The 16,475-nt window shown below is 40.9% G+C and overlaps 1 protein-coding gene across 1 annotated transcript in view; it reads right to left on the bottom strand.

The window, feature by feature from the left end:
* Mroh2b (maestro heat like repeat family member 2B) overlaps positions 1–16,475 on the bottom strand; it is a 56,311-nt gene that overhangs the window by 12,441 nt on the left and 27,395 nt on the right. Inside the window, exons 22-30 of the mRNA XM_048428540.3 lie at positions 11,424–11,450; positions 10,592–10,711; positions 10,353–10,432; positions 6,744–6,879; positions 6,560–6,655; positions 6,206–6,295; positions 5,791–5,911; positions 2,792–2,889; positions 929–1,081 (exon numbers count right to left, since the gene is read on the bottom strand). Of these exons, the coding sequence (XP_048284497.3) occupies positions 929–1,081; positions 2,792–2,889; positions 5,791–5,911; positions 6,206–6,295; positions 6,560–6,655; positions 6,744–6,879; positions 10,353–10,432; positions 10,592–10,711; positions 11,424–11,450 (921 nt within the window). The remainder of the gene's footprint in view (positions 1–928; positions 1,082–2,791; positions 2,890–5,790; positions 5,912–6,205; positions 6,296–6,559; positions 6,656–6,743; positions 6,880–10,352; positions 10,433–10,591; positions 10,712–11,423; positions 11,451–16,475) is intronic.

The raw sequence follows: 16,475 nt of genomic DNA, 5'->3' as shown, positions 1-16,475 counted from the left end.
ACAATGGATGTGGGTTGAGAAGCTCTTTTCTTCAGAGATGGTCTCATTCAGGTCAGCTCTCTTTCTTGTTGGTTAAGCTTGGAGTAGGGTATGTTCTGCTTTTGACTTGAGGAGTCAGGATAGAGTGTCTCCATATGGCGCTCTTAACAGAGACTCCTGAATCTAAATTCTGTTCTTTCTTCTGAAGTCCCGAGCTGTGATAAAGGACTGAGCTCTTTCCTCACCCCACTGTCAACCTTGCTTTCCAGATGACACCCTCTCATGGCGTGTGAAAGGGAAATATGAAGAGCAGCAGTGAACTGGAGACTCTCCCTGGGCTCAGCGGCCATCACAGAAGCACCCACCTACCCATTTTTCTAGAGGCCAGAACTCTTTCCTTTGGCTGGACAGAGTGGGAGCCGTTTTTAGGTTGCGTGTATGTGTGTGTGTGTGGTGTGCGGGGTGTGTGTGTGTGTGTGTGTGTGTGTGTGTGGTGTGCGGGGTGTGTGTGTGTGTGTGTGTGTGTGTGTGTGTATGTGTGTGTGTGTGTGTGTATAACAAAGTCTCATGTATCCCATGGAGGCACTGAAGTTCATATGTAGGTGATAATTGCCTTGAACTCCTGAATCTACTGCTTCCATCCCCCAAGAGCTAGGACTACAGACATGTGCCATGCTGCCCTGTTTATACCACGTTGGGAACTGAACACAGGTCTTTGTGCATTCTGGCAGGTACTCTATTGTGTTTTAAAAGTTGTTATAATCAAAAATTTAGCTAGGTCATCCAGCCTTGTTAAAATATAGGCTAGGATTATGCAGAGGTCCCTGAAGCTTTTGCCTGCTTTCCATTAGACTAATGATTAGAGGAAGAACAGAATGGGAATTTGATTTGGCACCTCGGAGGTGCTAGAATCCTGTTCTGCCCCATGACTGGTTGGTTGTCAGTTCACCTGATCTTCCAGCACAGCCCCATGCTCCTTCAGGGCCGCAATCATCCATATGCCACAGGCCTTTGTGCACATGGGGTTGAGAGTTTCCAGGCCATCCAGTGTTTCCTCCAAGAATGCCTGGATTTCTTCACTGGGGATGAATTTGCAGACAATCTGAGGAGATAGCCACAAGTGCATCATTACCCACGTCCCTTTAGATCCAGATACCTAGACCTGCTGCTATGGTGTGTTTTAGGATACCAGAAACTGTGCTTTCTAAATGGCTAACATCTGACTGAAACCACAGAGACCAGAGGAAATTGGACTTATTCTGACTTTTTATCTTTAAGCAAACTCTATTTGGGGTGGCCTCTTTTATTATTTTATAGTTTTTGACTTTCAAGTCTGCTGTGACAATTTCTTTTCCAAATCCAAAATTATAGCATATTGCAGAAAGGAAAACAGTAGAGAATACACACACACACACACACACACACACACACACACACACACACACACAAGAAAGTACCTCCACACACATTTTATATATCATAGAAATGTTTCAAGTTTGGGAGAATTGGTCACAAATACTGATGAATGATCAAGTGGCTGGCAGTATCTATTCCTCACATTCGAGAGCAGTCAATAAGGTCAAGGAAATAAAAACTGCAGTTTTGATCTCTAGGTATAGGAAGCCCAGAATATTTGATTGACAGCAGTGTGTGGATGTAAGTGTCTATGACGGAATATGAAGCTGGTGACAGAGGGTGGGCAGCCAGGTGGAAGTTGGAAGACTGAATGAGCTCCCCAAGGTATCATCTTGGGCGTTGACTATGTTGAGTTGACTGAGGATGATTGATTGACAGGAGAACACTGGGATGCAGAACTGACTCCCCCAGTGTTAAGTGGTCTGATGATGCATTCTTGAGAAAACAATGAATTGTTTTCTAGTCTTTGACGGCAGCTGGTCTGTGAGTTTTTACAGTCCCAAGAGAAATGTATCCGGCTTCTACGGTACGCTGTGAGCTAACATCTCTTCCCCACTCGCATCGATTTTTCATTGTCTGCTGCTGCCACCTTGATCCAAGTTATCTCACCTAATAACTGGATTCTTGTCACTTCCTTTGAACTGACTCTGCTAATTTTGTTCTTATTCCCTCCACATTCCACTGTCCTACAGCAGCCAGTGACCTTTTGGATCTTTTAGGTCCGCCATGGCAATGTTCCGATGGAGTACTCACACTTACTCTAGGAACATGCAGTCCTGCTCTCCTGACTTTACTGGATATATACTTTTTCTCCAGAGGGTCACCTATAATCTAGTCCTTATTCCTTTACTTGATTTTCTTTTCTTCAGTTATTATTACTTGATGTTTTATTTGACCAGTGTGCAATACATCTTTGATTTTCTCTTCTTAGAGCCAAGAGTTGATCTTGACATACGCTGTATACTCAGCAAATGTCAGTGATAGAATAAATGACAGAATTAATTGGTCAACTCTCTCTAAGAAATAAGCTGTAATCTTTTGTCAGAAGAAGGAGAAGGAGGAGAAGGAGGAGAAGAAAGTACCTCCTATAATGTAGAGGGTGAATTTGATTGATTGGGAAACATGTTCTCCATCCACTCTACTCCATTTCCTCACCCTTTCAGAGTCACATGGTTCAGAATGCTTCCATAAGGCCTTGTTAATCACAGCTGAGGACTTGGAACATGTACTCTAAGTTAGTACACTTAGTAACTGACAGAACCAAAGGTCTTTCGGAAAGGTCAGCTTGAACATGTAAGTCCCTACCTTCCTGCTTCCATAATGGGGAGGACCACACTTACTCATTTGGAAATTAAATCAGAAATAGTTTATGAGGCCAGGTTTGAATGTTTATTACCTTAGCTATCTTGGAGGATATCCTGATCTGGACTTGCTGATCATTAGATTCCAGCCCTTCCTGCAAGCCTTGCAGTCTGTCCACCTCCAGATAAATGCCTGCAGTCAGTAAAGGGAGAAAGAGGCGTTCAAAACCCAAACAGAGTTGAAAAGTCTTGCTATATTTTGATGTGACAGCAATTAAGCAGCTGGATGCTTTTTTACTAAACACACAAAAGGTCGCCTGATGAGGGGGGTGTCCACAAAAGGTGGCGTTTCTACAGGTAGAAACTGTATCCTGTGATCACATTTTCTTCTCACAGAGTTCATCTGAGCGATGTTCTCTGCTCCTGTTTCTATTTTTGCAGGTGAAGAAGCTCTGGCAGAGCGGCATGAAACCATTTGCCTGAGGTCACACAGGCAGGGTTGTCTGAATTTTAACCTGTGTCTGTCTGACACAGATGCCAGGGCCTTAGAAACTGTTACTACCACTTTTCTTCCCGAACTTTCATTCTGTGGTGAGTTACCTTAAGAAAAATGAAAAAGGAACTATTTTGATAGAAAATTCATCAGCAACTGCATAATTGATTAGTGGTAAAAATTATAAATAGATATTTTTTATATATTTAGAAAGATATAAATATATTTATATATTTATAAATAAATATAAATTTACTATTACTAAATAGTAATGTGTTGTGGAATATTAGTTGAAGATGTATTACATTTGTTTATGCTGCGGAACATTTATTTAATGATGCAGAGAGGTGTTGCCTTCTTTTATGTTGCATTTGTTTAACTCTGTGAAGCTGTGTTACTTTGCCTGCCTGAAACATCTGATTGATCTAATAAATAGCTTAATGGCCAATAGCTGGGCAGGAGAGAGGTAGGCAGGGTTGCCAGGTAGAGAGTAGGAATAGGAGGAGAAATCTGGGAAGTAATATGGAGGAACAAAAGGAGAAGGAGAGGAGGACGTCAGCAGATAACAACCCAGCTACACAGCAAGCCGTGGAGTAAGAAATAAAGAAAGGTATATAGAATAGAGAAAGATAAAAGCCCAGAGGCAAAAGGTAGAAGGGATCATTTAAGTTAAGAAAAGCTGAGGCCGGGCATTTATAAGCCAGAATGAGCCTCCGTGCGATCATTTGGGAGCTGGTTGGCAGGCTCCCCAAAGAGTAAAGAATAAAAACAGGAACCAACTACAGGAATGATTTATTGCATGCCATGAGAATAAATATTAATTGTGGAAACTGAACTTGGAACCCTTCTGTGGAAGGCAGCCTAGCCCAGTGCAAAAGACATGGACTTAGAATCAGATTTAGCATAGCCATGGTGGCACACACCTTCAATCCCAGCACCCCAGAGGCAGAGATACTTTGAGTTCAAGGCCACAGTGTGGTTCATTTTAAGCCAGGCAAGACTATACTGTGAGACCCTACTCCTCTTTACTTTCTTGTTTTTTTTTCTTTCTTTCCTCAAAGCAAATATAAATCAGATATACCTAAACGACAAGCCCTACTTCATTACTTTTAGTGGTCTAAGTAATGATGTATTTCTCAATTTCGAATTTCCCATATTAAAACATATTGGCTATTCATGGGTACTTAATTTAGTATTGCACTAATTACTTGTACCTAATTGTTGTTGAATAGTACATATGCTTCCGCCACCCCCATATTGCTTATTTGATCAAACAAGGAAAAACAGTAATGTTAATTAGGAAAGTATAGCTTTCTTTCTTTCTGAAGTATTGTAAGATATTGAGAGAGGTATTGATAATGGGACAAATAGAGGGAACCCATTGCTCCCTGGCACACTGGTAAGATGTTAAGCGCCATTAAAACCCTGTTAATGTCTGTTAGAGTCACTATTGGTGACTCCCTCCATGGCCTCTGTTTTAGATCCATCCTCCAGGTTCCAGCCCTGCTTGAGTTCCTGTCCTGACTTCCTCCAGGGGTGGACAGCAATGAAGTGTAAGCCAGATAAACCCTTTCCTCCCCAACTCGATGTTTGATCATGAAGTTTCATCACAGCAACAGAAACCTTAAGACAGGTGTTTTTCTTGCATGTATGTCAATGCACTACATGTGTGCCTGGTTCCGCAGACACCAGAAGAGGACATTGGATCCCCTGGAACCAGAGTTATAGATGGTCGTGAGCCACCATGTAGATACTGGGAATTGAACTCAGATCCTCTGGAAGAGCAGCTGGTGTTCTTAAGTGCAGAGCCCCAAGTCCTTTTTTTTTTCTGGTTAAGTACAGTTATTCACATATAACTGGAAAGCTGAGGGTGGGAGTCTTTGTCTCCAAGACAAACAAATCATCCACAAAATAACTCTCTTAGGGATCTCTGAAAATTACACGGCACCATAATAACTGTGTAATTTTCTCCCGCAGAAAAATGTGCGATACAGAGACACTGCTAATATGTTCAATTTCTCAGTCATTTAAACCAGAGGCTTTCAAAACATTTTCACCTACTTTATGAAACTGTTGTAATGCTTTTGTGTTAGTCTTTTTTTTTTTTTTAAAAATCTGGGTGTGATGGTACACATCTTTAATTCCAGCACTCTGGAGGTGGAGGCAGAACACTGTTGAGTTCCACATCAGGTTGGTTTAGTGAGGTCCAGGCCAGCCAGGGCAGCATAGTGAGCGAGCCCTTATCAAAACGAAACCAAATGAAACAGAAAGCTGAGCTGGTGGTGCATGCTGTAGGTCCTAGCGTTTGGGAGGCAGACTCACACTTGTGAGTTCAAGCCCTGCCTGGTCTAAATAGTGAGTTCCAGAACAGCTGGAACTACATAGTGAGACCCTGACTCGAAACGATTCGGGGGAAAAAAAAATCAACTCGCAAAGGGGTCACTGAGAAGATAGCCTGTTGCAAGTCTAAAAGACAGAGAATTCTCTGAGGAAACAGAGCCGAGGGCTAGAGAGGCAGGAGGTGGTTATTGGAAGGAAGATCTGCGGAAAGAGGAGTCAGAAGCTACAAAGATGTCTTTCATTTATTGGAGCGGTCCCCACCTTTGGCACAGAACAGACCAATAACGGAGCTAGTAGCTGCCAGGCGGATGGTGGGCAGGGTATCACATGAATGAGGAGCCAGGAGCCCAAGGAGTGACCCAATTCTGAAGTTCTGTGGTGCCTGCAAGATAAAGGAGGCACCCACGTGATGGGGTGGCTTGATCCTATAGCAGGGTTAAGTCCATTTTCCCCCCTGTGTAGGTCCTTTAGGATAAATTTAAATCCTGAACACCTAATAGGTACCCGATTCTATGGGCAGTGGAAGACTCCAGGAAGCGAACAGGGAAAGTCCCCACCGTGCTTGCTCAGCTCTGGAGCTGGGAGATATCACCCAGGGCGTTGCCGCACCCCTCCATCTGCGACCTGAGATCCACAGTTGACTAGCAATGCAATGTCTGCTGAAGGGAGCACTTGCCTCAATGCCATTTGTTAGGATTTTCGAGGTGATTTGGAATGCCCGCTCTCTCTCCCACTCTTTTTGGGAAACAAGCCACATCCGGAGAAGCTGTTGGGCAAAGAAGGAATGTGTTTGCTTAGTATTCTTCATTTGCGTTTGATTTTAATCTTCCCTTCACCCTCCCTGTCCCCCTTTCTCTGCTTCTTCTATAACTGAGTATCCACCTGACTGTAAAAAAAAAAAAAAAAAAAAAAAAAAAAAGATTGGCCCTACATGATAGGCTAATGCTGTCTTCCTGTGGAGAGGATATTGTGGCACGTTAGCGGACATGGTGGGGAGTTAGGCAACCGTGTGATGGTGGCCTCTACTCACGTTAAACATTTCTTCACAGCTCTGTGCGTCTGTGTCATCCCAGATCATGGACCTCAGAAGTTTCCCTAGAGCGTCCATAGATCGTTCGTAGAGAAACTGAAATCAAATATGACTGTTAGTCTCAGGCTGAAGGGAAGACAGCCCCAGGGGAACTTTCTTCTCTTCTCAGGCCCCAGGCACCTACATTAATGCGTTCCTTGTCCTTGTCCGTTTCGCCCTCACTTTTGAGTTTTTCCAGAGGTGGAAGGGGCAGCAGCCTCCGGATGTTCTCTTCAAGAATATTGAGGTGGTCATTCAGTGAGAGCTGAGGCTTCAGTTTGCTGACAGGAGAACCACGTGGAGGAAAGGATATAATTACAAACAAATCCGCCAGGATAGTGCTGAAGATCTGTCTATAAAGTCTGAGTGGGTGACAAACGCGTCACACTTTCTGAAGTATTTCTAAGCTATTGAGAGAGGTGGTGATAACAGGACAGATAAAGGGGACCCGTTGCTCCCTGGGATTTTGGTAAGATGTTAAGCACCATTCAAACACCGTCAGTGTCTGTTATAGTCGCTATTGGTGTTAATGAACTTGTTATTGTGAGCGTTTCCTGTAAAGATGCAAAGACGGTGAGAAACAGGACAGTTTGGCTCTCTCGCCTCCTCCCTCCCTGCCTTCCAAACATTTACTATATAGTTATCAGAACAATATTTGACATGACTTAGCAAAAGGCAAATGATAGTTCAATAGCAAAAGGCCATTGGTTAAAATCTGTAAAAATGTCAATCAAGACAGTAGAGGTACACTTCCAAGCTTCCGCATTAGGAAAGAATTAAAAATGAAGATCCTGTTAGAAGGATGTGAGAGAGGGATTCAGAGAGGAGTGGGACTCAGGGCTGAGCTGGGAAGACAGTTTACTACCTTCTCACGGTCATTGTCTGATTACTTTCTTAAAACTAGTGTGCTGGTGTAAAAGTGACGTACAATGAACTGCATCTACTCAAGGTCCGTACTTTGATGAATTTTGACATGCATGACTAAGCGGAAACAACACCATGAGGAACACATAACGTTTCTAGCTTCCAGCGATTTTCTTTCCGCCAGTTTGTGGGTTATCTTTTTCCTCCACGTTGGCCCCATACAATCAACAATTTTTTGCATGTGATTAGAGGTTGGTCTAGTTCTATGCAAACTGAGTGTAGCCAGCAGTCACACATGGCCACCCGGAGTTGTTAATATGAATTAAGAAGTCACGTGTGATATATACTGAATTTTGAGAATTTTGAGTGGAAGATAATGTAGTTCAAAAATACTGAACACACGAGGAAATGATAATGTACTGGATATCTTGGGTGAAATGAAACAAAACATACGACTAAGAATTAATCTGATCTTTTTAGTGCTGGGGAAGGCTTCTGCGCCAGCTCAGAAAGTACTCTATCAGTGAACTACATTGTACCCAGTTCTTATTGATTTTATTTATTTTTTCAAATTTATCTATCTAATCTATCTATCCATCCATCCATCTATCATACAACCACGAGAGATTTATTTATTTATTTCTTTTATGTAAAGCATACTCTTATGTATATGTATGCTCTATCAACTTTATGTCAGAAGAAGGCATCAGATCCCACTATGGATGGCTGTGAGCCACCATGTGATTGCTGGGAATTGAACTCAGGACCTCTGGAAGAGCAGCCAGTGCTCTTAACCACTGAGCAATCTCTCCAGCCCTTCTTACTGATTTAAAAATCTTATTACAATGTCACAGGAATCAGAATAGCACGGTATAAGTATATGGACAGACTCATGGACCAGTGAAATAGGACAGAGAGCCCAGAAATAAGCCATCAGATAATATAATGATTGATTTTTGATTTGTATGCTGAGACTATTCAGTATTACTTTATGCATTTTAGAGTAGAAAACATGGTTGTATATATGTGTGTATATACAACTAGTATAGGAAAATAAATTAGTTCATGTACAGATCATATAACCTCCCCACACTATAGCAAGATCAACTATAGTTTACTCATGTAGCTGAAATCTTGAATTACCATGCTGCTTGGAAGCACAGCTGTTAACGGGGCACATTCTCTTCAGACTTCTTCATTGCACAGAAAGTTACTCCGTGTTCTCTGAGTGACAATGTTTAATTCCCCCTGGACTTGCCTTTAGTAGCAATTTTTTTGTATTTGACTTTTTTCTTTAGATTTGACATATAAGAGAGACCTAATGGAACTTCTTCTTTCCGTGTCTAGTTTATTTTATTTGGCACAATGTCCTCTAGATGAACCCATGTTGTGACAAAGGACAAGCTATTCTAATTCTTAAGTTTGGATAATATTCTATTGTGTATATGTTCTCCCCAGACTTTTACACACTTGTCTACTGATAGATACTTTGATTGCTTTCCTACCATGGCTTTTATGAAAGAACCTACGCTGAACACTGGAGTTAATTTACAAAGCTGCCGTGATCTCATTTTCATTGGGTATCTACCCACAAGAGGGACTCAAGGGTTCTGTGATAATTCTGCTTTCAATTTCTGCCGAAACTTCCATACTGTTCTCTACAATGCACCAATATCCATGCCGAAAACCACAGCACAGAATTCTCTTTTCTCCCATCCCACCAACACCTTTTGAGGTAATAGCGATCTTAATGGGTGCAAAGTGATGATATCTCAGTGTTTTAGACTTTCATTTTCTTGATGATGTGTGATCTTGGGTATTTTATATACAATGATTACACACAGAAATCAGAATAAAGAAAAATGTCATTTGTGGAGAATTGATGATAATGTGGGAATTTGGATGGAGAAGTGAGAAAAAACAGGGTGGAAGGTCTTATGTAAACTGGATCTCAGGTCTGTGAAGAAAGTGAGGACCAGAGACCAGGGTGCAAAAAATGCTGTCAAATATGTCACCAGGGGCACCTCTGGTGAGCTTTGTTATGTTAACTTTGCTATTCAAATGTGGACAGTATAGTGTAATTCTTTAACTGCAGTGGGGAATAGGACTCTAAAAACTTGCACAAAATTCTTTCCTTTGTCAGACTTATCTCTGCTAGCTAACTAACATTAGAGCGTGATTTGATATTTCATAAGGTTTTAATTTGAAGATTAAAATTTGCCTGTAGGCTAAGATCTTGGATGAGGAATTTTCTTTTGTGGAGAAACTTAAGTCTCTCATCTATTTATTAATAAACCTGACTCTTCTGAATAGCTGTTTGACCTTGTCAGTTTTCAAATGATCAGTGTCGGAGCCAGTTTGGTAACGCCTAGGAAGGAGAGAAAGCTGTCATTTGTGAGCCCCACTAAAGAAACATGGTTATTTTGGGGAAGATGTACTTGAGCCTGCACTGACAGATAAGTCGGGTGATAGTCAGGAGGAGGCAGAGAGGAATGAGAGAAAATAAGAATGAGAAAGATTTGGGGTGGAGTGGGCGGCACACAAGCATGAGGTCCCATGTTTGAATCCCTAGGATGCAAGTGATGGACTCTGAGAACCTACATATAAAAGCTGCAGCAAGGTTGTGTACCTGTCACCCCAGTGCCGGGGTGGACACACAGAGAGATTAGTGTTCTGGTGGGCAGAGAAAGGCGTCCCACTGGCCAGCCAGTCTAGCAGGAACTGTGAACTCTGGGTTCTAGGAATTCTGTCTAAAAACGGGGTGGAGAGCAATTGCGGAAGACACTCCATGTCCACCTCTGGCACCTACACACCAGGCACATGCACATAGGCTTGTACGCACACACACATAAAACATACGTGCACTAAGAGTAACAAAGGTTTTGTCTACCTTAGGTATCTGATGGCAATTAAGGCTTTCCACCTAACAGGGCTGGCCAGGGAATTCAGGGGTTCATCCTTTATCAAGTCCTGAAACAGAAAAAAGAAAGTCAAACATTTCAGAAAGACTTGGGTCTCTGGGTGCCTTGGGTCAGAGGATTCAAGAGACATGCTGCATGGCGATGCGGAATGTAACCCATTTTTACATGGAACACCCAGAGTTCCCTTTTCTTCTTCTTGTCCACGCACCAGCATAAAACCGATCAGCATCTCCTTGTAGGTAAACTGGAACTTGTGGTCCTCTGTGTCTTGGATGGCGATGCTAACCTCTGTGATGCTTCGTGTGAAACTCATTTGCAGATCCACGTCCTGAAGCAAAATGAGCCCTGGTAAAAGCCCAGGTCTTAGGCACCAGGCCTGGGTCTACAAACATGACTGAAGGTGACACATTTGCTCCCCTTGTCACCTTCACTCCCCACGTAGAGTTTGAGTGCCAGGAAAGTTAGGACACCAAGGTCAATCTCTTCCCACATACATGGCAGTCTTTCTAGAGTGGTGGCTTCCAAATATTTTCTTCTCACCACAAACCACAGAAGGAAATAAAACAATTAAGATTTACTTGTACAAAAATGGCTACAAAAATCTAAAACATGGCTGAATTAAAAAACAAATAATACTATTGTTATGTGCGCAGTATTGTTTAATTTCTCACTTTTACTTTGCTTCACTAAACGTTTTGCTGTTTGTGACTTAGTAACTTGATGTCATGGTCCCCCTTGAGTGGGGGATTCACAAACTGCAATTTCAAACGCACACAGTGGTTTATACTTCTAAACCGCCTGGGGCCTCAATGTAGTTCTTTGTTCTTAGATTAGGCTTATGGAGCATGGCTTCAAATTGGGTTAATGAGCAGCGTGTTGAGATTTTTTTCAATAGAACCTGACCAAGAAGTAGACTGCACTTGTCATACTTCCCAGGGAGAAGTGTCTGTCTATCTATCTATCTATCTATCTATCTATCTATCTATCTATCTATCTATCTATCTATCTATCTATCTATCTATCTATCTATCATCTCCTACCTTATTTATCATAGACACACCAAGAATCTGAAAAAGACAAAAACAGATACAGAATGAGCAACAATTAAAGACACTCCCCAACCCCTAAGACACACCCCTGACGCAGAAGCCCAGCCACAGGATGAATCTTGTCTCATTAAGGAAAAGCAGCAGCAACAGCAAGAAGGGTAAAGGCAGTGTTTTCAGACTAAAATGTTTCTAGTTGATTTTGTCAGGGAGAAAGGGACGAAAGGTTCTGGAGTAAATCATAGGCAAGGCTATAAAATGTAGAGCCACAGGGTAGCTGACGGTGGAGCTGAAGGGCCGGTCAGAACTGCTGGCAAGCTTTTACTGGAAGTTTGAGCCTGTTCCAGTGGGACGAATGCATTAGGGATATTTTTAGCAGGTGTCAATTTTCTGTTTCCTTATGTGCAGCTTTATGTGGGGGAGGACAGGTGTTCAGGTGACTTGCGCCCTATCAGAATCTGCGCCATGCAAGCCTGCACCCAGCTCCAAGTGAGGTCGTTTACAGTGTGTGGTGACCCACTCTGTCTAAATCTTGTGCTACAGCTGTCCATGGGTTTCAGACAATTCTGCCTCCCACCTCCACCATTTCATAACTAGCATTTACTACTGAATTCAGGTGTTTTGTAAGATGTGATTTGCATGCTCTAATTTTAATTAATTGTGTTCTGCATTTTAAATTTTATTATTTACTATAAGATAAGGTCTTGTTATGTAGCCCAGGCTGATCCCAACTTCCCCTTTTTTTGCTAACACACAAAGAAATGGGTTTCATTATGATGTTTTCATATGTGTAAATCATTATACTTTCTTCTAATTTCTTCCCCCACTACCTTCCCCATCTCCTTCCCTTGCCACTAACTGGTTCTCTCTTTTGTGTCCATAATACATACATATATTCCTTCACTTGCTATTGAGACCTCCTCTTACAACAATTACCTTCTACTTTTATGACTATATGTACATAAATAAGCCCAAACATATATATGTATATATTCTACATATGACAGAAAATTCAATATTTGTCCTGACTTATTTTGCTTAACAATAATTTTTAGTGTCTATCCTTTTTTCCTAAAAGTGAAGTAATTTCATTCTTTGTTTTGGTTGAACAAAATCCCATTACATATGTATCTCACGTTTTCTTTTGGTCTGCTGATGAACATGCATGCAGATTTCACATTTTGGTTACTATTGCTTATACTTCACTAAACATGAACGTACAGTTATCTCTGTTCTATGCTTGGAGTTCTTTTAGTATATGACCAAGAATGCTAGTGCTGGATCATATAATAGTTCCAATTCTAGGTTTGTGAGGAACCTCTGTATTATTTTCCAAGATGGCTACAACAGTGTACATGTCCACCTGAGTTTTTCTTTCTCCATATCTGCACCATCATTTTCTGTTATTGGCTTCCTTGACAAGAGTCATTTCTCTTGGGGTGAGATAGAATCTTAAAGCAGTTTTAACTTGTATTTTCCCCTCTGACTAAAATGCTGAAAAGTCATTATTGACTATTTCTGTTTCTCCTTTTGAGAACTGCCTATTCAATTCATTAGCCAACTTATTGACTGGTGACTTGTAGCATTAGTATTTGACTTTTGGTTGCTCGGTAGAGTCTGTAGACTAACTCTCTATCAGACGTATAATTGACAAACAATTTGAACTGTTCTGTGGGCTGTTCCCCACAAGATGGTTCCTTTTTTCCCTGTGCTGAAGTTTTGCAATTTCACAAGAGTCCTACCACTATCACTTTATTTCCAATTCTTTGATACCTTTTTTTTTTAAAGTCCTTGCTTTTCTCCCTACCTTAAATGTCTGTTGAATTACTCCTCAAGAAGTTTTATGCCTTTTAGTCTTACATTAATGACTCTGATTGGCTTCAATCTTTTTTACGTTTGTGTTCAGGGTAAGAGATGTGGATTTATTTCCATTCCTTCACATGTGGATTTCCAGTTTAATGTGTACGGTGTGTTAAAAAGACCTCACCCTCCCCAAATTATGAGTTTAACAAACTTGTCAAAGACTGGGTGACCGTTGCTTTGAGAGCGTCTTTTCTGGTTTTCCATTCTTGTCCATTGGCCTATGTGCTTGTTTTAAGCCAGCACTGCATTGTTTGTGTTACTATGACTTTGAAGTGTAATTTGAGACCATATATTGTGATTCTTAGGAGATATCCAAATATCTGGATATTTGGGTCTCTTCTGGTTTCATATTAACTTTAGGGTAGTGTCTTAGTCAAGGTTCTATTGCTGTGAATAGACTCCATGACCACCGCCATTCTTCTAAAGGAAAGAATTTAATTGGGACTTGCTTACAGTTCAGAGGTTTAGTCCATTGCTATCATGGTAGAACGGCACACAGGTAGATATGGTTCTGGAGAGTACCAGAGAGCTTTACAGGCAGCAGGATGAGAGAGCGACACTAGCTTGAGCATTTGAAACCTCAAAGTCTACCCCTAGTGACACACTTCCTTCAGCAAGGACACACCTACTCCAAAAAAGTCATACTCTCTATTAGCGTCACTCCCTATGAACCTGTGAGGGCCATTTTCATTTAAACCAGGACAGATGGATTTTTTTATTTCTATGAAATATTACATTACATTTTTAGTGGTAATTCTATTAAATCTGCGGATCACTTACCATAATGTAGGCATTTTTACAAGATGAGTTCTGCTATTTCATGATCACATCATATCTTTCCATTTTCTATGTCTTCTACAGTTTCTTCTGCATCTTAAAGTTTTCACTGTAGAAGTGTTTTACATCCTTGCTTATGTTTATTTTTAAATATTTTTTTTTTGTCTTCTGAGGTGATGTTTTTTCTTGACTTCTTTCTTGACAAGTTTGTCATTGGTGCATAGAAAAGCTACTGAGCTTTATGGGCTGATTTTGTGTGCTGATACTTTGTTGATACTGTTAATCAGACACAAGAGTTTCCTGATGGTGTCTTAGGGCCTCTAAAGTATCAGATCATTCGGTTTACGAATAGGGACAGTTTGGCTTCTGTTCCTATTTGCATCTCTTTTCTTTCCCTCCCTTGCTTACTGCTCTGACTGTGTACTCTGATGGGAGTCGAGTGAACAGCCCTGTCTTGTTCTTGATTTTAGAGGGAATGACTTCAGGTTTCCTCACTTATAATGCTGGCTTTGACTTTGTCAAGAATGACCTTTATGACATTGAAATGTACCATTTCAATTCCTAGTTTCTTTAAGATGTTTATCACAAAGGAAGATTTTATCAAAGTTTTTATCTATTGAGACAATCACGACTTTTGTCGGTGAGTCCAACGATATGCTGCATTGCAGTTATTTGTGAATGTGGAACCATCCTCACTTCTCTGAAATGAAACAAAGATGGTCATGGTGTGTGATTTTTTAAAACGTAGTCTTGAATTCTATTTGATAGTACTTTATCAATTTTTTTTACATGTTCAAACTCTTTATTTCCTCCCCTCATCCTCTCAAGCACAGTGATTATCCGCACATAGTAACATATCAGACTTTATTTTTACTTAGAAGACTAAGGTTTTCTTTGTGTGTGTGCCTATAATAATTATTTTCAGTATAATGGCCTAGCCACATTTCCCACAAGTTTTATGTTTTTCTTCACATTACTTTAACATATATTATGTCTTAGCAGAATTTCTTACTCTGAAAAAACACTCGTATTTATTCCAATCATCTTTATCTACCATTTTATTTTATTTTTATACTCTTTCCTCAAGGGATAAATAAAATTTAATGTATCACAAAGCATTTTATCATTTTTTAAAAATCTTCGTTGTTGCTTATTAGATTTGAGGGCAAAAAAAATCGTAGTGTGCTGAAATGATTGGCAAACCTGACTCTGGGTTGTCCTTCTTTAACTCTGTTTTTAGCTCCTTTTTTCATTCCTGATTCATTCTCTTCTGCAATTACATCAGCTATTAGAAGTGGCATGACTGATTGGTCAATACTTTTGTAACAAGGCACTAAAGTCATCCCTAAGTTACAATGAGCCTTGTCAGACCGATTGTCGTTGAAATGAGGACAGTTATTAATGATGGTGAGGCTGTACCTCATAGACTGTCTCACAGGAACAAGATTGCTTCATTTAAGTGGTGGCAGTGCTAACAATTTCCTCAGAACCTTTTACAGAACCAGAGCTGAGAGAATGATCTTCCTTGGTCTGACTGAGATTATCTGCTGTGTCATACCCTGGCCATTGTCTTTGATTCCCTGTATAGGAACACCTCACATTCTGTGAGTCCTTGGAAGACAGACCTGACATCACTGAGCTCAACTCTCTCTGTTCTTCCCAACATGGACACACATCCCTAGAAGTCTGGAAATGCCAGGAACATGTTAAACATCAAGATTTTGTCATCCAGATCTTCTGAGTAAATTGGGAGCATGTGAACCTTGGGAAAGGGTTGAAGGGGAGGGGAGAGGCAGGGAGGCGAGCAGAGAAAAATGTAGAGCTCAATAAAAATAAACAAAAAATTTTGTCACCCATTCTTAAAAATGAATTTACTGGTCAACTCTGTCTTCTTAACGAATTCTTTAGGTCGTTGTCTGGTGACTAAGGTGTGGGACTCACTGCCTTTCTCCCAGAATATGCTGATTTCTTTAATTTTAACCCCTAAAACCTATTATTATCTCCCCCCTTCTTTCACACGCGCACGTGCACACACACACAAATATGAGCCAAAGGTGCTGTGATGGTCTCAATGTAGAATGTCCCCCCACAGACTGCCCTGTCTCTGATAATGATACTATTGCAGGAGGTTCTGGCAACTTTAAACTCAGGGGTTAGGGCATAGCTTATGCATGGATCCTTCGTCCTCTGCTTCTTCTTTCTTGCATGTCATGGAGAGAAAATTCAACATCTACTCCTGCTACCATAATAGTCTACCAAGCACACGGGGGCCAAGGAACTGTGGAGAGAACTCTCTGAAACTATGAGCCAGACTAAAACATCACTCCCTTAGGTGATTTCTCTGTGGAGTAGTTTGTTTATATCAATGCGAAATTCTCTCAGATCCCGACAGCAGGAGGGTCTTCA

This window comes from Myodes glareolus, chromosome 15, assembly GCF_982192425.1.
Source record: "Myodes glareolus chromosome 15, mMyoGla1.1, whole genome shotgun sequence".
Taxonomy (NCBI): domain Eukaryota; kingdom Metazoa; phylum Chordata; class Mammalia; order Rodentia; family Cricetidae; genus Myodes; species Myodes glareolus.
Note: the sequence above shows the minus strand (reverse complement) of the source record. Positions and strands in the feature narration are given on the sequence as shown.